Source organism: Catharus ustulatus, chromosome Z (genome assembly GCF_009819885.2).
Source record: "Catharus ustulatus isolate bCatUst1 chromosome Z, bCatUst1.pri.v2, whole genome shotgun sequence".
NCBI classification, from domain to species: Eukaryota; Metazoa; Chordata; class Aves; order Passeriformes; family Turdidae; genus Catharus; species Catharus ustulatus.
Window position 1 is genome coordinate 44,154,438 of NC_046262.2, and position 24,448 is coordinate 44,178,885.

The 24,448-nt window shown below is 39.7% G+C and overlaps 1 protein-coding gene across 1 annotated transcript in view; it reads right to left on the reverse strand.

Moving 5' to 3' along the window:
• ROR2 (receptor tyrosine kinase like orphan receptor 2) overlaps positions 1-24,448 on the reverse strand; it is a 152,309-nt gene that overhangs the window by 11,710 nt on the left and 116,151 nt on the right. Inside the window, exons 4-5 of the mRNA XM_033086343.1 lie at positions 23,882-23,912; positions 1,399-1,526 (exon numbers count right to left, since the gene is read on the reverse strand). Of these exons, the coding sequence (XP_032942234.1) occupies positions 1,399-1,526; positions 23,882-23,912 (159 nt within the window). The remainder of the gene's footprint in view (positions 1-1,398; positions 1,527-23,881; positions 23,913-24,448) is intronic.

Genomic DNA, 24,448 nt, shown 5'->3' on the forward strand with positions numbered 1-24,448 from the left:
TAGCTAGACACTGGGCAGCTCTATTTGGTGGTTCTTGGTGTCTTCCTGAAAGAGAATATTTCCATCAGAATTCTCCACAACTGCAGAACAGAGAGTTCCAGCACCCTAGCCTTGGAAATCTAGCTGATAATTGGTAATAGGAGGAAACCAGCAGCAAGATCATCAGTACCCATATCCCAGAAACAAGTACGACTCAATCAATAAACATTTTATGGATAATACCACAGGCTTTTTTGTTGTTGGCTTTGGTTTTGAAAAGAACATTATGAACCTAATTCATAGAATTACAGATTTAATAATTTCAGATAGTATATTGCTGAAAAACATCCAAACAGGACAGAGATTAGCTGGCAAAAAAAAAAATCAACGTGTATTAATTAATGACATAATGTTAAAGAGGCTGGCATTACAACAGAGTGCAGGAAAAGGGTGGGAGGAGAATGTGTTGTAACAATGTAAGTAAAGGTCAACACCTGGATTTTCCCAGTCCCAGAATCTGATTACCACTTCAAGAACACGGAAAAAAAATGGACCTGGATTTCCAACTTAACAATGAGTCTTTAAGGTAATATCTTTAGGGAGTTAGAGCTGACAAGTGAAGTTAAACTCTTTTTGGCAATTAGTTATGCTGAAGTTGGAGAGCCCACTAGTGAGCTGTATCTGGCCAGATGCAAATCAGCTCCTGCTGGACTGAGTTCATTTGCTATATATTATGACAAAGAATTTGCTCTATTCAAAGGGCTTGCTTTGCTTGCTCTACTTTGTGTACATCAGAGTCACAGCTGCTAATATCAGCTGAGACCCAGTTAAGAAAACCCATGTTGATATACAGCCCATTAAAAAACACTAAGGTTTTGGATACATGTTTGCAACTGTACAAAAACTATGTTCAGAGAAAGATTAAGCATAGGCAGAGCACAGGAATGTCAGCTCTTGTTTTATATAAATCAATGTGAATTCCAGACTCTGCCACAATTACACAAAAAGGAAAGAAGCGCAAGGGAAAGGCTACCATACACTTTTTCAAAAAAATAAAAGATCAGTACTTTCTGACTATATCATAAATCCATTTTAAAAACTCAAAATCTTCTATTTGAATCCATCATGCAAAAAAACCTCCAGTATAAACTAGAAGCTGTTAAAAATTCAGTACTATGGCATTTCACTTAAGGACATGGAAGAAGCCTTACACATTACCACAGATACTCATCTTTCTCACTCCAAATTTTACTAACTGCTCACGTGGGAAACAGGCTCACCCCCTCTAAACCTTAATATAAAGATGTGTTCATCATTGGCTGACAAAACTAGAAGGATGATAGCACTGTGTTTACCTGAATTGGATACTATTATGAATGTTTCTTTCACTGTTGATGTGTAAGAGATGTGTAAGCTTACCAGTAATTCGGTTTTCAATTTCCCCTTGCATCTGGAGGGAGTCCACATAAATGGTTCTGTTTCCAATGATTCGTGCACACGCAATTCCTCTATATGGCTGACAGAACCCATCTTCATGGTAATCTTCTCTGCAAAAGACATGTTAGGATTTTACATGCAGATGTCTCTCTGCTGCTAATGGATTTTTACAAAACAAATTCTCATAGAAGTGGAAAACCTCAAAATACTGTAAATCTGAAATTGTCCCATTCCCAAGGTGAAGCTTTTTCCTCCAATTCTCTCTTACCTTAGAAGTATTAATGAGAGACCCTGTATATAACTCATTAAAGAAAGAAGAAAACAAAACCCAAAATTAGTTTTAAAATAATAACATAATAATGGAATTTGACAAATGAATCTATTAAAAAGCCTTTAGACTGAAATGACAACATAGATCTAGCTAATGTCCCCATGCATTTTTGGCATCCAGCTGCAGCCCATAAAATTAGGCAGTTTGTTCTCTTCTCCCATTTCTCTCTCCTGGTCTTCATTTCCTCATAGCTCCTCATCCAGTGATAACAAAAGACATCTTGCCAAGCTTGAATTAAAACATGGAATAAGAGTAATCAAGGCTATAACCTCCTTTCCTCTTCTCTCCAGTGAAAGTCAGTGCCAAATTTGTCGTTCAACATATATTTCAGTATTGTTTTCAACTCAGTAAAGCTTTGGCCCTTTCACTCCCTTACATCAACATAAATATTTTGGCATGAAAGCCCTAGCCTAAAGGCTCAGTGGTTCAACACTTCATCCCCAAAGTCCCTGTAAATAATACAGAGCTGATCTGCAGATCATAACTGTCAGAGCACTGAGAAGGGGACTTCAGAGTGAGAGCATTCTCAGAGTAAATATCCAGTATGCCATGTGTTTCCTCTGGCATGGCACTGCCTCAGTGCTATGATTCACTAACCAGATGGATTCATATCATGTCATTTACTGCATGATAGACCAAAAATAGGTAAAACCATGACCTAAAAAATGTGTCTCTAGAGTAGGACATCTAAAAACTTAGTTAGCTTTTGTAACTAAATGGTTCAAAGGTTGAGATACCTCTCTAATACCAGCAACATTTGAAGTATTACTTCAGTGTTCATCTGCACTTTGTACTTTATTATCTTCAGATAATAAATGTTTTGGTCATCCACGTTCCCAATTCTCTTACAAATACCTCCACCCTTCTTTCAGGTACCACATGAGCAGGACAAAACAGTGGGTGACTATGTTTAAAACTTTAGCTGAGAGAAATCAACATGAAAACCTGCCTGATAACAGCAAGCCAACATTACCTGTGCCCACTGCAGCCCCTTACACTGATACCTTACTCTGTCTTAGGAATTTTCTCATTTTTCCTCTGTTGTGTCTCCCCGATATATCCCACTGCTTCAGGGAAATGTTATCAATATTTCTTATTCTTTGACAGTGGAAAGTTGGGCAGAACTGTCTGTACAGGTAGCCAAAAGGTGGAACCACCAATCACCACTTGAGCTCCATCTGTTCTTTGCTCCCCAAAAAGACAACGACTTAACAGGACTCTTGATAAGTTATGGATATAAAGTGTATCATGCAGTTGTTATCCAGATATGGCCTTTATTTCCTATCTCAGTATTATTGTTAAACATTCATAAAGCAACATTTTTGTCTATAAACTCTGAAACAAGTTCTCCTTCCTCAAAGATATGTAAGTTTTTGATTAGGGTGGATGAAGTAAAGGAGGAGTCATAGGATCAACTACTCCCTGCAGTGACATTCCTTCATTCTTACAAAAAAAACCCTGCAATTTTGCAACAATTGCATCATGCCTGAAGGGACAAAAGTATCAAAGCATTTTGTCTGTGCCTATTTTATGATCCTTGACCACCTCAGTAGGAAGTCAGCAATTCCCAAAAGGAGCTGAATGAATATGAAACCTCTATTTGACCTCTTTCTTAAGAGTAAATTCATACCCCTATCCTGCAGAGCAACGTCTGCAAACGTATCTTACTGAAACTGTATCTCACACTTCAGGTCTCAGTTCAGAGTTCTCTTGCCAGTACCAGAAATGGGGAAAAAAAAAAAAGCACACTCCAAACAGCATGGGTTTGGTGACAAAAGCAGTGTGATGTCTTACTTAGCTCCGTTTATTTATTTCTGTCAAGAACTTTTATACACAGCTTAGATACTATAAATACACACATATGCTCCCCTCTCCCATGTTATAGTCAACTGCTGATTATACTGAACTAGATATGACCATTACTGTGAACACAAGCAAAAGTAAACAGTGACCTGATGTCAGTTTCTCTGACAGAAGCGCAGCTGTTATTCTACATGCAACCTTGTCAGGTCAGGAAACTCAGGGAATGTTGTTTGACTAGTACTAGTATTCAGAAAACCAAGTTACATTAGTCTTCTTGGGGAAAAAACTGATTTCTACTACACAAGTGGCAGCAGTAAGAGTCTCCTTATAGATTACTCTGTCCTTCAGCCTCATGTTGGGACATGGCAAAAAATCTGCAACAAAAAGCAACCTGGGGAGAGTCTGATAATACATCATAGTAGTGGCATAATGCTCAGTTCAAACAGGAGCCCTTGGAACCATGTGTGGCTTTGAATCATGCTCCAAACCATGTGCCAGCAATTCAGTTGCTGATCATCTCAATAATTAAAAGCTGCTGGAAATAGGCAGAAATACTGACTCTTTAATTTCCTGCTGCTTGAGCTATAATATCTGTTCTGATCAAGAACCCTGTTGAAAGCAGAAATCTGACTTCACAAAAGGAACCCAGAAGAGTTCAATTTGTTCCACTTGCAGAAATCTTACAAGCTATCCATTACAGGTACTTTTTTACCTTTGTTCTTTAGTTTGCACATGGTTCAAGAGTTGCTAACTTTTCTCTCTGGTGTTTTTCTTCCATTTTAATAGGTTTTTTTTTTGTTGGTTTTTTTTTTCCTAGAAAATAGACTCGGGGACATGCTAAGTGTTAGTCTTGTTTGCATCTTTGCTGGAGGCTGAATCAAAGACTGCACCTGGAAACTGAATTTTCTCAGTTGGAATGGAGATAAGGTATTCTCTTACTGAATGAAGCCTCCTCCCAAGTGCTCATCACATGTTTGACCAGAGTTTGGATTTTAAAATAAAATTGTAAAGAATGACTAAACAGGTCTTCTATTCTGTAATTCAGGATCAGTGTAATTAGTTTACCAGGCCCATGAGGTGATCTAGAGAACTATTCAGTTAAGAACTAGGCTTTCTAATCAAAAGCAAAAGCATAAGAACCTACTACCTCAGTCACACATAAATAAAACCAAAATATTTATACTATTTTTATGTACAACATGGAATTTGTACCAGATCTGGAAACAAACCAAGTGCGGATAAGCATTTACAAGTTCCTTATCACACATGCACTGCAACACCTCATAAAACACAGCCTGCCTTCAAGTTTATGGGCAGAAGTCCATATGAAATGGAGAATTACAGTAGTTTCACGAATACAAGCCGCCCAGAGTATAAGCCGCACTTCCGGTGCCTTGACAATGTTGCTGTCTTTGTCAATAGATAAGCCGCACGCCGAATATTAGCCGCACTTTCGTTCGTAGCGAGAATCCGTGCGCAGCTTTCACAAATTGGCCAATTAGTAACAGGATCGCGGCATAGCGGGGTTTACTGGCTCAGGGCGGGGCCAGGAAGGCTCGGCCCGCTCATGGCTGCCGACAGGGCCGGCCGGGTGGTGCTGCAGCCGCCGCCGGGCTCACTGGCCCCCCTCTCCCATCAGCAACGCCTCGCTGCCGCGTTTGCTTGCCCTGCCAGCGGGCCAGCCGCCGCCGCCGCTGCCAGGCACGCCGGCCACCCCGCTGCCGCGTTTGCTCGTCCTGGCCGGCACTGCAGGCCCCCGCACCACCGGGCTCCCCCACGCTGCTGGCCCCGATTCTGCTGGGCTTCCCCCGCTGCCAGGCAGCCCCACCTGCCGGGCTTCCTGCTTCTGCCATGCTCCCCTGCACTGCTAGCCCCAGTTCTCCCAGGCTCCCCCGCCCTGCTGGCCTGGGTTCTGCCGCTCCCCCTGCCCCACCCTGCTGGCCCAGGCTCTGCCGCCCGCCCCCCACACTGCTGGCCCCGCCTCTGCCAGGCTTTCCCACCTCAGCCGGGGCCGGCTGGGCTCCAGCTTGGCTTGGGGCTGCCGCGGGCTCTCACTTCCGTGTTGGCAGCTTTTAGAATATTGTTCATGTATTAGCCGCCCTCGAATATTAGCCGCACTTCCGATTTTCCACCAAACTTTTGGTCAAATTGGTGCAGCTTGTATTCGTGAAATTACTGTAACCAAGCAAGCAGTGTAGAAAAAAGATGCACATTCAATCCTGCAGTGCCATTCCTTCCACTGTTACAGATCATAACTTCCAACAACATCAGGATCTATAAAAGAAGAACTGGAAGAACCAGGTACCTCTGAAGCAGAATAAAATCTAGCATGATGAATAGAAAACTCTCTAGATGGAGGTCATGCAATTCTTCTATAAGATAGCTTTCCGCTCTAGAAATGCATAAAGAGATTTTTAGAGATGTTAGAAACAACATAGTGGACATCACTACCCTCACCCCCTCATTAAGCACTACTTTAATTTCACATATGACACAGAAAGGACACTAAACAAAGTACTACAGAAGAAAACACACTGGCAACAAAGATGCTTTTCTTCATGGAAAATTTGAAACATGGAAAGAATGTGTCTCAGCACAATAGATTATATGCTATCTATGTAACACCACCTATTGTTTGCAACTATGCAGCTGAACAGACTGGAGGATATATGAAACAAAAGAGTCACAGTACAAACAAGGCAACCATGGAAACTGTTTAACACTAAAATCACCTTCTGAAGCACCTAAATCTGATGAGCATTTTCAGTATGCATTTAGTGTCCCTGAAAGCACAGTAAAAACAGGCCTTGTGGTTTTCCTCTGAAACAGAGAAAACACAAGAAGCTTTAAGAGTTAGTTTTTAGCAAGGATTCACTGAAGTAATTACGAAACTGAGAGGTACCAGATATCCATTTACTAGTGAGACCCTTTTGCATACCACAAGTTTTACTTACAAAGACAGCAGAAACATCTAAGTTAAAACTATTTTCCTGAAAATAGAAGAGATAAAACACCGTGCCCCAGCCCTAGAAATAAACTCAGAAATTCTCCAGAAAACTCAGAAAGAATGAGTTTTTCAATTGAATACACTGAAAAAAAAACCACCTTAATTTAATAACACCCCAGTAGCTTACCCTAGCAGTTATATGGACAGACATATTCTCAACCTGCACTTTACCAAAGTAAACAACATAAGCCAGTTCATAGACTACAGCAGGATATTCCAAAGGCTAGCTTTTAAAAGGTAGTAGAAACTTTGTTACAGAAGTTTCCCACAAGTAAACAAAATGCAATTAAAATTTCCCATAAAATTTCCTACAATAAATATACCTGAAGCTTTGACTCTCTTCCATGTTGTCCAGGGATTAAGTAGCTTTTAATCAAGAACTGTTAAATACTGACAATGTTAGACCTCCACCTAATCTTCCATTACAAGTAGAATGGCAAAGAAAGGACAAGTGCACAGAAAACCACAGACTCTGACAGATGAAGGAAAGGACAAATTATTTATGTCAGCCTATTTGCTATTCTTAGAGAAATATAACATTTGGTGTACAGTTGTTGGGATGTCAAGATTTTTGATAGTTACAACTTGATAACTAATGTCAGAAGCTGTGTAATGAGATGGATAATGATGGACATTAAGATCAGAGGGAAAAGGACAGGCATCATATTTCAGATTATGAGTTCACTTAGCCCAGTGTGTGGCTACTTCATAAATATAAAACACAGAAATTAAATTACCTACAGTGCTAAAAAGAATAAAGGAATAAAGGGTCCATGTTTAATCACAGAGAGGCAAATCTTTCTGACTGGGAAGGGCATTACAGAGGGCTGCAGTAAAAAAGTAAGGTATTTTTTGGGTTTTTACACATATATATGTGTGTAGATACATACAAACCTATATATTCATGGTTTGCTTATACTGAATCTCAAAATCAGGACATCTTATAATGTTGCACCACAGTCCTCTTAATGCATTAGCCTTACTCTTGGCATGTATCATATCATATCCTAATGCTAGGGAGCAAAGTCTGTTCACAAGAGGATCACTTTTCAACGGTTAAATTTATTTTACATCCCCAAATATCCCCTCCCTCAACAGGCCACAGATGAAATCTGAGAGAACAGAAAAATGTTACCTTTGTCATATGCCATATCACACCTATAATATTTGCCTCTGGTCAAAAACATAATGAATATATATTTATGTTACCATAGAAAAATACTTGGTACCTTCTGGTCAGGTTTGTATATTCACCTTCAGAGAAAATATCAAATATAACACTCAATTTATTGTTTCAGCATTAAGAAAAATTTTCAAGAAATGTTGTCTTTTATTAAAATTGCTCATTCTCATAGGCCTCCACTGGGCACACACCATCAGTGGAAGTTTTATTACTGACATTTAAACCAACAAAATTGGGGTATAAATATTTGATGGAGGAAAAAACCCATAGTTTTTAGAAAGCGTGGTTTGAACTATTACTATGCATTGAAGGGCTAGGCTAATGCCAGGTGCTTCTGACATCACTCATAACACAGGGCAGAAATTCAGTAACACACACAAGTAGGTTTTTGGTTTTAGTGTAGTTTTGAAAACCAGGTGTACAGGAAAACCTCAAAAAACCCCAAACTCACAAACCATAAGGCACTGAAAACTCCACACATGCATATTCATGTCCATCCTGTTGAAGCCAAGAAACTAATGGTAGCAGGGACAGCTTGACTGCTGGCCTGAATGGAGGTTACCCTGCACCCACACCATAGGAGGAGGGCACTGGCCTCCTGCCCTACCTGTAGCCATTCTCTAAACAAACAGTGTCATCCTCTGACCAAAGGTTTCTGCAAACAACCCACCTTTCCGGCACTTAAAATCATTGTTTGCACAACTTCACCTGCATCTAAGGATCAGTGCTCCTGAGATTTCAGGAAATCCACACTGATGCACTTAATTCCTCAAAGAGAGACTTAGAATACTAAATGCTTAGAATGCAGTCAAACTTTTCCTTTGCACTAAAGGAATGTAAGAAATACTATCAGAAAAGAAGGGGAGTGCAGTGTTAAAAAATAAAAAACTAATGGGCAGGGGAATTTGTGTAAATAGTCATAGCTCAGTTGAAGTTAATGGGCCTATGACAATTTACACTCACAATGGATATGGCCCGTGACTTCTGCTACCAGATGCTTATTGAGTGTAACAACAGACCCAAAAAGCATGATTCCTTTACATTTAACATGCAACATGGACAAATATTTCCTGCTTTTTATCTGAAAAGTAGTATATCATAGAATTCCTTAAAAAATTTACTGAAAGTTCCAATTACTGAACAGAACAATTGTGTTGCATTTGATTTGAATATTTATCTACTAGTTACTAAAAAAACACAGGGTAAACTGAAACTCCATATTCAATGCCTAAGATCAGTGAAAAATAACATTTGATATTTAGTCTACTCGTTCTACCAGATTGTGGATTTTTTCATATGAACAATACGACCTGAGAGGGCATTTTAAGCTGGCTAATAGATAAAGAAACTAATTGAAATGTCATTAGTAAAAACACACCTACAAATACACCTAACATTTGTGACAAACTAAAGAGAAGGCTTCTTTTTTTTGTCAAAGAGCAACTTGTAAACTTTAAAACACCCTAATATGTAGGTTATTGAAAATACCACCAAAATGGATTATGAAATCAGTATTTTTAAATGCAAAACTCAAGTTCTGAAGAGTCTCTCTAAGATATAGTCAAAATAAAGTTTTAAACATATATTGTAATATTACTGTAGGAGGAGAATTCTTTTACTACTAAATATTAAAAATCATGTAAAAACAAGAAAGGGAGAGAACATCAAAAGAATTTAATCACAGACCTTCACTGACTCATGTCCCAAATTGGTCTCCTCAATAATCATTGCCTTAAGTGGGCGTCAGCACTCTTAGATGAGCTGTGTCCTTGGTAAAATATTATACAATCAATTATTGAAGTGGATAAAACCAAAGGAAAATGGTGCTGCCTTCCTTACTTTCACACACTCACCCACCATTACTCCTATAAAATGAAAAACAACCCTCACAGGCAAACATATACAAGATAAAAGAACACAAAAAAACTGCAGCAGGTTGCTCATTAGATAACACTGCATGCTGCTATGGTTTCTTGGTATTCAGGTATTTCTTATTATTATTTATTATTTTGGGGGTTTTTTCAGGTATTTATTATTGCTTTACATCTTTAGGAAAGTTTTCAGTGTACCAAAAAATTCCAAATTCAGCACACACAGAAGTATAGACAGATGGCAGGATTGATTTTACTACTTTTAAGCTGGGTAAAAAAGTCAAGGAAGCAAAACTAAACAGGGACATCAATGTTCTGAATTTCTGCAAGAAACAGAGGATTGTCCCTAGCTGTATAACCAACCACAACCCTCTTGATTAACACATGTAGCTTCAAACAGATGATCTAATATTCTGCCAACAACATTCTAACTTCTGCCTCCAAACTCTCTCTTTCACTTTACTCAAAGGACATTTTTGTAAATCCTCCTTCTGCTTTCATAGGTGTTAGCACATTGGGATGAAATCTTGAAATCACATGAATCAGCTGGCAATCCAGGGAAGGCTGCAGATCTGTTTTGCTGAGTGTCAAACACTTTTAACAGAAACATTTCTGTTACAACCATGGTTAGTGAAAATTTGAAAAGAAAAACCTTCAGAAAACTAATTTCAACACATGAGAACACGAATCTGGCCATGCAGCATTCCAGCTTCTCACTCACCAAAGAAGCAATTATGAACTTTCTTCTCCACCCCTTTTTTCAAGACATGTTATCCCTCTCAGTGTGTTATGACTATGTAATAAATTGTCTTTCTCTGACATATCCAAGTGAGCAGGGCCAACAGACCCTCTCTGAAGAGCCTCTTACAAGTAGCTCCCTTTTCTCTCTGCTGACAGAGGAAAGCAAAATTCTTAACTGTTATCCATCCTCATCCTGCCATGCCACCCTGAGTGAGTGACTACACACAGATCCACTCCAAAAGCATTTAGAATAGCCCACCAGCCAAAAATATCATTAAAACTGCTGCTGTATCAGGCAGCAAGCAGAGCTGTCAGGGGCCATCCTGGGCAGCTCAGAGAGGACTCCAGCAATGGGGATGCTCGTGCCTTGGGCTCAGTGCAGGCAGCTCCGCCTGGGTAGCTGGGCTTCAGCAAAGGAGCGATGCGACTGGGGACAGAGCTTACAGATCATGTCAGCTACCAGGGAAGGTGGGAAAACCATGCAGGAGAAGGTGAAAAGAACTTTGATACCTGCGGTGCTGAGGGAGGGGAGGATGGGATATCTAACCTCACCAAGGGGGAACTGGGGTCCCTTCCCACCCTGGGAAGGGGTGAGAGAAGAGCAGCCCACCTCCCACCAGGCTACTCTGACCCTGTCTGGTGTGATCCTGACCCCATTCTTTAAATGCCACCAGGGATAAGCTCAATATGGTAGCCTCTTTCTTTTACAAACTCCTTTCAATTTTCAGGTGGGCATTAATGCATTGAGATTTACTATAGTTCATTTGATTTAAATCCACTGACAGAACTTTGTATATATATGCCAGGAAGACAGGTAAGAAGTAGAAAGTCTTGAGAGAAAAGACTGTGAAAGCATAGATGAAAACTGCAAGTTATAAAAGTCCAAAGAGAAGAGGAGGTTAAAAAAGGACAAAGTAATAATTTAAAACAAAAAAATGAAATCCTATGGAATATCTTAAGCTTTTCATTTCAGTAGTTTTTCTCCTTTTCCTTGAATGATGGGGAATATAAGCTTTCTACAAAGTGCCTCCTGGTTTTGTATTTGAGGTTTAAAAATTAAAACTTTTTTTCAAAAAGAAGTCAAAAGTCATTATTAATTTTTTTTCAGAATTAAAAATGTTTTATCTGACTATGGCATTAAAAATGTGATCATTTCTAGAAGACTACGAGCAAATGAAAAATGAAAAAACTGTACTGGAATAACTTTTTTTCCTCCTACTTTTTTCTGTTTTTTTAAAAACAGAACTAATCTCAGTTATCAGAGAGATTATACATCTGATAGCAGAGAGCTTTGTAAAACAGCTAGAAATTATCATAGCATCAGCTATAAATTTGCTACATAATTATATGTAGAAGTGTGCATCTTCAGTCTTTTGCAGAACACTTTCATTAAAACTACAGAAACATCAAGTATTTATGAACATATAATACTGAAGTGTCAGTTTTCCAGTCTTAAGGAAAAATTAGCATATTCCATCTTCTTGTAAAACTTGACTAAATTACAGTAATTTCACGAATACAAGCCGCACCAATTTGACCAAAATTGTGGTGGAAACCCGGAAGTGCGGCTAATATTCGAGGGCGGCTAACACATGAACAATATTCTAAAAGCTGCCAACACGGAAGTGAGAGCCCACGGCAGCCCCAAGCCAAGCTGGAGCCCAGCCGGCCCCGGCTGAGGTGGGAAAGCCTGGCAGAGGCGGGGCCAGCAGTGTGGGGGGTGGGCGGCAGAGCCTGGGCCAGCAGGGTGGGGCAGGGGGAGCGGCAGAGCGCGGACCAGCAGGGCGGGGGAGCCCGGGAGAACTGGGGAGCATGGCAGAAGCAAGAAGCCCAGCGGGTGGGGCTGCCTGGCAGCGGGGGAAGCCCAGCAGAATCGGGGCCAGCAGCGTGGGGGAGCCCGGCGGTGTGGGGGCCTGCAGTGCCGGCCAGGGCGAGCAAATGTGGCGGCGGTGCAGACGGGAGGGGGCGGCTGGCGAGCCTGGCAGCGGTGGCAGCCCTGCCGGCCTGGCAAGCCAACGCAGCGCGGGGCGGCCGGCGAGCCTGGCTGCGGCGGCGGCGGCGGTGGCTGTCCTGCCGGCAGGGCGAGCAAACGCGGCAGCGGGGCGGTGCTGACGGGAGAGGGGGGCCAGTGAGCCCGGCGGCGGCGGCAGCACCACCCGGCCAGCCCCGCCGAGCCGTGGCGCCGAGCTGGGCCATCCGGCCCCGTCGGCAACCATGAGCGAGCCGAGCCTGCCTGGCCCTGCCCCGAGCCAGTAAACCCCACTATGCCGCGATCCTGTTACTAATTGGCCAATTTGTGAAAGCTGCGCACGGATTCTCACTACGAACGAAAGTACGGCTAATATTCTGGGTGCGGCTTATTTATTGACAAAGACAGCAACATTGTCGATGCACCGGGAGTGCGGCTTATACTCCGTGCGGCTTGTATTCGTGAAACTACTGTACGCCTTTAAAACATCTAAGCAACAATCTATTTGTCAGTTTCTCTGCTACTTTTAATGGATGCAATATGAAATAATTCTAGGCAATGTTGCAGAAAGTTAGAGTCTGTGAACACTTCCTAGACAATTATCATATCTTGTCTTTGATAGGGCTTATTTGAGTTGAAACTTTCTTTCCACAGTTCAAAGAAAATTTTTGACTTTTTTTTTTTTTTTCACTTTTAAGGAAATTATTAGATGTTTCAAAAAATAATGACAAGGAATTTTTAAATATTTTGTTTCTCTTTAGAAAAAAATAAATTAAAACCCCAAACACAGCCATTACTAATGGAAGGAGCAGCCACTTGATTCTGAAGCTATCCCATTGTCTTTCTATTGAGCAGTCATGAGTCTTGGAGCAGACCTTTGTCTATTCCCATGAAGCACTGCCTGAATTTGTCCAGCCTTTATGTAATTTCCACCTTAATGCACTCATCAGCCCCATCAATAAGAGTGCACCTATTCTTCAAATACTCTGTCTACAGCAGGCTTTGCACCTGTGTGTGACAAAAGAAAACTGCTTGGCACCCATGGTTATCTCCTAATCAACTGAGGCGCTGGCATGAGGAGTTTGTGGAGGGCCCGGGAGTAAGGGGACTGTGGAAGGGGGATGAAGAGGCAGGGTAGGGATGCATACAGTGGCTACCACCAGGGAAGCACACATCTCCCTCAAATCTGGAGCAAAACCTAATAATTTTACTGTCAATGGATGAGTAAGGATGTGCCTTGTCTTGTGGGCTGGTCTGTACTGGAGACAGCAGTCTATTATTAAGGTTATGTTATCCGCTTGTCATCTGGTTCCAGCAGCTGAGGTCTGGCTAGCATGGCTATGGAATCCAGAATTCATCAAATAATTTTGGTGTGTTGTCATAATTTCACATAATAGATTTGTTGGTTTTTTCCAAATTAGGAAAATCAGCTTTTTCTCCACAGGAAATTCTATGCCAGTTTCAGTCAAGGCCTCTGGAGTTCTCAAAAATTAAAAATAAACAGACACTCTTCTACTTCAGTCACCGGAAGAGGGTGGAAATGAGCAAACTTTGGCTCTGTAGCTTCCCTTCTCTGGAGCTGGGGTAAAAGCACCCTGAATCACCCAAAACTGCTGGGTGGCTGGGGCGTTCATCCAACCTTGACGTAATCCCAAAGGTAACTGCCCTTACATTTCTTTCTTTGGACTTGAAATTACTTACTGAATGTTTATCATATGTATTTTCAAAGACTCCTTACTTATTTTTCTTTTTTTTTCCCTGTGTATAACCAATTAATTCCAGATTGTCATATTTTTCTGTTTAAATCTTTCCACAGTATAATAGTGGATGCTGGCTGCATTGTTTAACAGGCAAAATGGCTCATATTCCAAAGTCAGGATTAATTTATTTTCAGATGGCACACACATGATGTTATGCAAACATCATTAGCTTGATACTCTACGAGTAGCAATTGTACCAACACCACAGCTCTGTAAATTAATGTAATCGGGTGTAACATTAATAAACTGTTCACGAATCAAAACGTGGCAAATTCAATTAGGAAAACAAATGCTTCCCCAAGTTTAGTATTTCAGCATTTAGTTCTTAATGCTTAAAAATGGAGATCCTGCATATACTGATATATCTGCCAGTCTGAACCACAGAGTATATAAAGTTACAATGATCTAACAGCACAAACAAACAGCACGTTCTTGATGGAGCATCTGAATCCTGAAACTATTGATTTTGTGTTACATTTTTGTTTGGCTCTCCATTCCTCAATCTGATTAAAAAAAAAAAAAAAAGCAACTAAACTTCATTACACACTGAGGTTGTCTTTTCTACATTAATTACCAAGGCAGTATGAAAATGCAGTTTTGCAGCTATCTACAAAGGAATATCACCACAGCAGCTCCAACCTGAAAAGTGACTACAGCTTCAGCTCCGTAACATGGCCTACACCAAAGCATGCCTTAGCTCTAAGGTTGAAATTCCTGCATAATTTAGTAGATATTTGAGCTGAGAATATGTTTTTCATGTAATGTAGCATTTTATGGTTGGATTCAATGACCTTAAGGATCTTTTCCTACTTAAATGATTCTATGGCTGGGAAGCAGCCCTGCAGAAGGGATCTGAGGGTTCTGGTTGGCAGCAGCTCAGGGTGATCAGCAGTGTGTGCCCGGGCAACCAGGAGGGCAAACCCCATCCCGGGGTGCATCAGACACAACATCACCAGCTGTGATTGGGATCATCCTGCTGGATTCAGCCATGGTGCAGCCTCACCCTGAGTCCTGTGGGCAGAGCTGGGCCCCACAGGCTAACAAGGGTGGGAAGGTCCTGGAATGGTCCAGAGGAAGACAACAGAGCTGGTGAAAGAGCTGGAAGCAATATACCATGAGGAGAGGTTGAGGATTTTAGATTTGGTTGCCTTTGGACAGAAGGGGATGACCTCACTCTTCTCTATGGCTTCCTGAGAAGGGGAGGAGGAGAGGGAAGTGCTGGTCTCTTCTCCCTGGGGTTCAGCCACAGTACATGCGAGAATGGCTCAAAGCTGCATCAGGAGAGGTTCCAAATGGACATTAGGAAACATTTCCTTACCAAGAGGGTGGTCAAGCCTAAACAGGCTCCCTAAAGTGGTGATCAATGCCTTGTGCCTTAAAATGAGACGTTTGAACAATGGTCTTAATCCTGGGTTTTAAGTTTTGTCAACCCATGGAATGATCAGGAAGCTGGAATAAATTATCATTGTAGGTCCCTGCCATCTGGAGCTACTGTATTTTATTATGTTGCAATGAACTGCATTGCATTATATGCTATTGTATTGTATTGTATTACATTGCATCGTATCGTATTCTATTCTATTCTATTCTATTCTATTCTATTCTATTCTATTCTATTCTATTCTATTCTATTCTAGTGTGTTTACTCCTCTGCTAGTTATTTTGCAATATAGAACTACTTTATTGTGATTAGGCAGGCAGAAAAAAAGAATGTTTTTTCTGCAAAACTGAGTCATATAAAAGTATAAAAATTTCTATATGCAGGTCAGCCTGCTAAAGTTAGGAGACATTTCCCAGCTTGAAGGAAAGCACAGCGAGGCAGGAGAAAAATGTTTTCTGGCATGCAAATTGAACTGCTGGGTAAACTTGGGATGGGTGGAAGTACGTGTATGTGTGTGAACAAATATTTATAAAAGCAAAGATTCTGTGATATACCATTGTTTGCATCCCATCTAAGGTAATCCTTTGCCTCTACTATGTCATTAATAGAGTGAACAAAATGAGAAATCAGTTGCTGAAGATTAAGCTTTTTGAGGAGTGTAACACATGCTTCTTGCAGCCCTACTTTTAGAGTAGTATTACCTCAAACACTTCAGATTTTAGACGTAACAAAGCAGTACCAATTTAACAGAGCAGATTTCCATACTGAATTTTCATTCTTCTTCTCAAAAAACAATTCCTTCCATAACTGTTAATGTTATTTAGTTTTGAATAGAATTGTTCAAATATTATTGGTTCGTACCATCTGTTTGACTTCTTCTCAAGTACACTAGATTATCTGCATATAGTTTTTTTGGCTCTTTCAAACTGAAATAGAGAACATAATTATACAAAAGTAGGGAAAATCTAACCATAAAGCCATAAAAATTGAAAGGATGATTTATGGTGTGGTGTTCCAGCATTATCTCATTTTGTTAAATTACCTACTTTTCATTAGAATAGTGTTCCTTTATCTTCATGCCTAACTACAACATTCACGCTTTCCTTGTATGCACTTAGAGGCTATTCAGCATCCTAAGGAACTCTAATTAAACTCAATGTGGCATCAAATGCCTACAGGAAGTCTCAGGGACATATAACTGTCCTTTTGTAAGACATACAATAAATACTTTGAAAGCCATTTAAGCTACTGAACAAATGAGAGTAGGGGAGGGATAGAGGGAAGAAGTAAAATCTAAACACACTAAAGATTGCTGGTTGTATCAGGGATGTCCAACAGCTGCAGTAGCTGCTTGCCAAAAGCCCAAGGGCCGTTACTACTTTGAATATCAATTTACATATATCCTTAAAGGGAATAACAAGTGTCTTTGCTTGCAACTTCATTGGTAGTTTAACACAAATAGTTTCTCTGAGCTGCTAAAATCTGAGCACCAGCTGCGGATCTGGAATTTGCTGGAAGAGGGCGTGTTGGGGTCACATATTTACAAAGATCTGTAAACTAGCTTTTTGCCATGGATTACACAGCTTGAGTTCCACCTTACAGCTTGCCTGATATGACAGTCTGGGCTTTTTTGGCTATCAGAAACCTAGCCACTGCTCTGCAGAGTAGGAAGAAGGCTCTCCCAATAGGCAGGCTGTGAGTGAACTCTCACCCACAGAAAATACCAATTCCCTTAAATATTCATACACAAGCTAAAGGTCTAAATTTTGAAAAAATAACTCTCAGGAAAGCAAGCCTTTGTGTTGTTGGGTGTAGCCCCTTGTAGCCGTACATATAATGAATTACATTCAGTACAATGCTTGATCTAACCCATTTTAAAGTATCGTGACAGTACTGCTAATAACAAGTGCTTCCTACATTTAACCCCTAGTTAGCTTAATTGTAAGAAATTTAATTAAACACTACTTCTTCCTAAGGCATTTAGAAACCTGGCCCAACTACAGGTCAAGTTCTAAAGATTTTTTTTTTGTCTTTGCCACCAGTCTCTCTCAGTAAAGCAGTGCATCTGCATTACACTTTAATTTACACAATTTGATTTATACAGTAACAAAAAGAAGGTAAAACTTTAATGAAGATTTATTCTTAATCACCTGTGCATATGCTTGGCTATTTTTGGTTCTGAATAACATGGGTTAGTGAGCATAATGGATTGAAACAAACTATTATCCCTTTTTCTCCCTACATATTTCCTTTAAAATTCTTTATTCAATTCTTCTCTTCCTCTAACAGAAAGGAAAAAATCCTAACACTTTTAAAGGCATCCCCAGATAAAAAGTTGCAGGAATACAGACACTTGTGTCTACTCCAAGATGGTATGTATTTAAATTTAGATGGTATTTAAATACAAATGTGGCTCTTAAAATTCATCAACCTTGTAAGCACATTGAGTTTTTACTTCTATCACTAAATAATATAAAATGCATGAGATTGTTCATCATTTATTTCCTTGTGATTAGAAAGCATTTAAGCGGAAGATTAAAATTTAGGAAACAATGTCATGTGGGAAGAAGTTGTCATCTGGTGTGTGCAAAGCAACCCAAACCTGTATTCCCACTGCTCTTTAACTCTGCCTTGAATTACACATGTTCTGGGGTTAAAAATAAGGAAGAAAAAAGCATTTTTTGAAACACATGGGTAACATTAAGATTAAAAAATCAGGTTTTATTACAAGATAGACTGTCAGCTTCCTCTGAGTGCACCCTATATCTCTGGGCAGAACAAGAGTATAAATTTTAGTTATATGTTCATTTGTGATGTCATAAACTTCTGAGCCTTTCTAGGTTGTATCCTATATAACTAGAGGAAAAATTGAAAAATTGCACTCTAAAATAGATAAGAGAAAAAATTTAGTGCAACCTTGCTTTTACTTCTGTCCTTCCTCCAAATTTCCTGTCTTGGCCTGAAGGACTGTCACAGGACATTTAAAATGATGAAGTCAAAAACAGATCTGAGATTGTGGATCAAAATCCCCTGAAAGGAGCCCCAAACCCACAGGAGGGTGAAATACAGCCTCCCCCTCAGACTTGAGAGAAAAAAAAGGAAACTGACACAGAGGGGCTAGGAGGGAATTGCAGCATGTTTCAGCCAGATCCCCAAATTGGATTGTCAGGGAGTCAGGAAATCTGCCAAGACAAACACATGCTGTTTAATGTAGACCAGCCCAAGATAATCTGCGCCTCAGTTCCTCGTTCATAAAACAGGATAACATTCCATGCTTTATGGGGAGAAGAACGTACCCGAAACATTTTGAAATAATCTCATCCCATAGCAGAGGAAGGCAAAAAATTCCCAAGATCCACCATCTCTATTTGATGTACAAAACACAGAGAGACAAAGGTTAAACAACTTGCTGCAATCACACACAGAGACAGGAGTACAGTCAGAAATTAAACCCAGACTTCTGAAATTACAGTCCAGTGTTTTAATCACAAAATTCTTTTTTTTTCCTTGATTAAAACAGGAAATGAAAACTCAAGTATGAGCTTATTATGTAACTTCAACATTTCAACATTACCACAAGCATCTTAAAAAACATACATAGTTCAAATATGGTCGTCTCAGCCACATTAATATTTTGATGAAACAAAAGGCGTGCATGTCATCCTGGAGGCAGCACATCATCAAACACCTGGTTCTTGTGGGCCTGAATAAATACTCTAAATTCTGAGTTGAAACAACCTCGTATTGTTTTAAAATACCATCTGTTTATGTGAATTTTAAGATAATCCTGTATAATTTACAAGATTAACAATTCTATCTGTGGCTAAACTACATTGAGACCAAAGAAATTTGCCATAACACCTCAGGAAAGGAGGAAGACACAAGTGGTGTTGCTATTTGATGATAAGGAAAGTATTCTTTCTTTTTAGTGTGATGTGAGATACCTTTGGTTTGCCAGAGAGATTCAGTTTACAAAAACTATTTTCCCCCTCAGCTACTGTATTTTACCTGGAAGACCCCAGTTTAGGGCAGGGAAGTGGCCTGAGGGTGAAGTGCTCTGATGATCCATCCACTGCTTTCTACCTTCTTTCCCAAGACCTTATATTGTCTTTTCCATCTTGTAATTACATGAAAGTTTGTTACATGATAAAAATGAATTTGGTTCTGCCATAAAGATATACAAGCACCCCTCACATCATGCCGAAATTTTCCTTTGGAGTCACAGAAAAGGTGTGCTTTGGGATATGTAGACCATTGAGAACAAATTGCTCAGGAGCCCAGCCTCCTCCTTGTAGTTTTAACATAGCCACGTTACTGGTTTTCAGATATTCTGTTTTTCACTGTTTGAAAGAATTATTTTTTCCTAACTACAATTGTTTTTCTCAACAGAAAATTCTCTACATCACTTTTCTTCAATGGAACAATTTTTTAAAAATTTACTGTTGTAGTACACTACTTGAAAATCAGGCATAAGAATATGCAAATTTATTCTGAATAATTAATATCTCAAAAATTCCTCCACAAAGTGATGATTGTTCCTATTTGGTAGCAGTGTTTGTTCCTACCTATTTCACCTAAACATCCAGCACAGAGGTATCAAAGGCTGTAAATGGATAACTGATCAGAGTTCAATAAAACAGGGACTTCTCAAAGTTTCTTGGGAAGCCCAGTTCCTCTGCATGGGGTTCTGGAAGGAAATGTTCAGCTCCTGGCATCCTGAGCAGATTTCAGAAAGGTCACATAATGAAAAGTGCAGCAGTGACAGCAGAGATATTTCCCATACACATGGCAAGGATTGAGCTTAGGGGCATTCCTCTCTGTCTGCATTCTGTGTGCCTTCCTCACTTCACAAAGGCCTCATCAGATTTTCCAGAAGCCCTCAAGAGCCAACAAACTGAATATTCAAATATTAGATATCTCCCATCCCAAGCTCCCTTCAAGGTAGCACTAGTATAGTTAAATTGCTTCAAAACAAGTATTTGCCCAATGGCTAAAAGTTAATCAAACATTCAATTTAAAAAAAAAATATATTAGACTAGAGAACACACAGTCTTTTAGAATGATTTTATTTCTAAAAACAATACTTGAAGGAAAGACAACTGTTTCTGTCTCCCTGCTCCTAGACTCCAAGATATTAATGCCCATTATTTTGTTTTAAGTGATGGTAAAAAAGTTGTTCTCTGTATTCGTTAAATATTTATTTTACAGTCATATCTTTGTGTATTTCTGAACAGGCAGAATGTCTCACTTTTGACAGGCAAAACTAAAAATACCAATGATGCAAAAGGTAAAAGAATAATGCAGTGAGAGAAAGGACTGTTAAAGGGTTGTACTTTAGTAAAACAACCCTTTAGTAGCACAGTCTTCTGGACAACAAAGGCTAATCAGAAACTTTTTTTAACCATGTTTTGACTTTATTTCCTTTGTAAATTAATCTGTATTATCAATTACTATTTTTGGATAATTTTAATGCTTTTGATAAATAGAACAGATTGTAATTCTGCATTTCTACAGAAAAATCCTAGAAATTTTTGCACATATGGATCTTGACAGAAAATAAACACATCTCCAAATAATCCACAGTGATTTAAGACTATGTATTTGGTTGAAAGTTTTTATATTTAGATTTTTATGAAAACACTTCAACTTCATTATCTGATGCTTTTTTGCACTGGCAAGTCTGACTGCATAACACACATTTTCTCCCTGTCAATCTTTAATTGCCAATTAATTCTAGGAATCAACAGCATGGACTGCATAAAAATTGCTAGACAGTATCTACATAGGTTAAGTTTCTTATCCCTTAATATTCACTAGTATAATTTTAAACCAAGTTACAATGGTTTTGTTTCAGGTTTCCACTGAAGCATGTCTTTTTTGAGGCACTAATACCAGCAGCAATACCTCTCACAGTGCGAGGCTGTACTGTGCAGACAGCAAATGGAAAGAGTCCTTTGTTCCATGAGAGCTCCTTCCAAGCAATTAGATATTCCTTTGCCTTTTTCCATCCTTCCTATTTTCTGGCTTACAAAATGATCCCCATGACTTCATGCAACTTACTGGGTTTTTGAAAAATCCTTCTCAGTTTCTGAAAATAAAATAATTATACCAACAAAACATGGTATTTTATCTGAACAACTGATTTTTTAAAAAATTGAAACAGAAGTAAGCATGCAATAAAGGCAAAAATCTCTAATCCCTGAAAGCTCCTGGGCCTCATATGATAAGACCCTCATGACTTCTCACTAGACCTTTGACCTGACCTCGTTTTTCCGAAAAAAAGTTTCAGGTTTCCCTCCAATCTAGTGCATATTAAAAAGAAAATAATCTACCAGCAGTGTACTCTTCACTTCACCTTTTAATGGCAGGTCCAGAACAGTGATGGCACACTACTGTTTCCAATACCAGTAGTACAAGACCCACTGTGAAGTGCCATTAGCCAAATGACAGGATTTAAAAAAAAACTTTCCCCAGTTATTTCTTCAATTTAACTTAGTGCTCCAAATCAGCACAGCTTGCATAGCAAAGCATTAAAAACCTAGGAAAAACCAGGATTAAGGATGTGTTAGGAACCCTAATTTACTTCTGCTTGAGGAAGTCACATGTGCAGTAACACTTTTTTTCACTCTATCAATTGAAATGTTCTATTTATGTTGGTGTTTGTGAAATATTAACAAGTTCATTGTCAGTACAGGAGAATCACTTGGAAAATATTAGAGAAGCCAACAGAAATACAATTAATTACTTGCATTTTGTATAGAGTGATCGCAACAGTCAATAAGAGAAGACAACAGATATCATCTATCTAGACTTCTTGATACCTTCTCACGTGACATCGTTATCTCCAAATTGGAGAGACAAGGATTTAGACTGTTCAGTGGTAGGGAACTAGCTGGGTGGATGAAGCCAGAAAGTTGTGGTCTAAGGCGTTGTGTCCAGATGGAGGCCTGTGATGAGCAGTGCCCCTCAGGGCTTCCTCACGGGACCAGTTCTCTTCAGTATCTTCATCAATGACACAGACAATGGGATCAAGAGCACCCTCAGCAAGTTTGAAGATGGCACAAAGCTGAGAGGTGCCACTGGGATAACAGAGGGACAAACTTGAGAAATGGGTCCATGAGAACCTCGTGAAGTTCTACAAGTTCAAGTGCCAAGTGCTTCAGGGGGTTGGGGAAATCCCAGACATGAACCCAGACTGGGAGGTCAAGTCACTGAGACAGCCCTTTGATGAGGGACTTGGGAGTCTCTTGTGGATGAAAAGCTGGACATGACCCAAGAGTGTGAGCTCCCAGCCCAGAAGGACGATTGTAGCCTGGGCTGCATCCAAAGCAGTCAGTCCAGCAGGGTGAAGGAGGCAATTTTATCACTCTATATGACCCTTATGAGACCCCATGCGGAATCCTAGGTCCAGCTCTGGGGTCCTCAGCACAAGAAAGGTATGAACCTCTTAGACTGGGTCCAGAGGAGGCCCTGAACATGATCAGAGAGCTGGAGCACCCCTCTGTGAAGAGAGGCTGAGAGACCTGGGGTTGTTAGAGACAGAGAAGGTTTTGGGGAGATCTCAGTGCAGTTTTAAAAGGTTCTCATAAAAAGGTAGGAGGAGGATTTTTATACTGGTGGATAGTGCAGGACTAGAGGCACTGGTTTTAAGCTGGAAAATGGCAGGTTTAGATTAGATTCTAAAAACAAATTCTTTACGCAGGGGGTGGTGAAGAGCTGGAACAGGCTGACCTGAGACGCTGTGGATACTTTACTACTTGAAGTGTTCAAGGCCAGGTTGGATGGGACTTGGAAAAACCTGATAAAGTGGAAGGTGTCCCTGCCCATGGCAGAAGGGTTGGAACTAGGTGATTTTAAGGTCCCTTCCAATCCAGACCATTCTGGATTCTCTTTTCATCTCTATAATAAATCAGGAAGAAAGCCCAGGTGTCTTACAGAAATCACCAAATCACCACTCAAGTCAAAATGGTAACAACAAACAGGGGTTTTGCCTAGCTACTCAGTGACAGGATTCTAGTCTTGTTTTACTTGGCTCTTCAAGTTACAGCAATATAACATGGCTAAATTTGCAACCACAGCAACCTAAGCATTTTACCCACTCATTTTTAAACATTTTTCTAGCCCATACTTGCCCTGTAAACAATTGCTGTTCAACACAACTTTGTGGTAATTTGCTTGTTCAAAACATGAAATAAGCAAGCAGAAGTTGCTCAAGAACAGTCAATCAAATCAAAATTCATCGTAACATAATACTACCTCTATCTTAAAATTTGCATCCATTCTGTGAGTTTTTGATCAATTTAGATACTTTTAGCAAGATGACTGTGGTTGCAGGCAGCACTTACTGAGTTCATGAACTAAATTCTAACAGAGCAAAAGTAGTCAGCGTACATTAAGAAATTTTCCAAAGAGTACTTACTGAAGATTGTGATTTGGGCTGTTTGTTGGACCTGCAAACATAAAACAAGCAAGTTCAGCTCAAGGACAATATAATAAAAAAAGTCAATAGCAATCTAGAGGAAATTGTCTCTTTAAGGAAGGTTTATCTCAAGATCCAAACAAAACCCTCTGCATTCCTGAACATAATTATATACTGTTATTTTCAAAGTCACAAATAAAAATCACATTAATCTACTGTCTGCTCCAGCAGCAACTTGAATGGACTCAGTTTCTTTCATAAAATACTTTTCACCATAAAAACACAGGCAGTTAGACAAGGTGTTATTTTAACACATCACTTACCTTTTAATAAAATCCAACTAAGCCTTAGTATTGGAATTTAGGATGTGGCAAGGGGATGACCAGCTTTTGTGACAGCAGGAGCAAGGTTCAATACTCAATACTTCAACACTCAATCACTACAAACTGAACTGTGGAATTAATTATTTACACTACAAAATTAGAAAAATAAAAATTTAGAAAAATGCATCTAAAATTTTTTCTCCCATTGCTCCAAAGGCAAGCTAAATAAAAGATTGACTTCCAG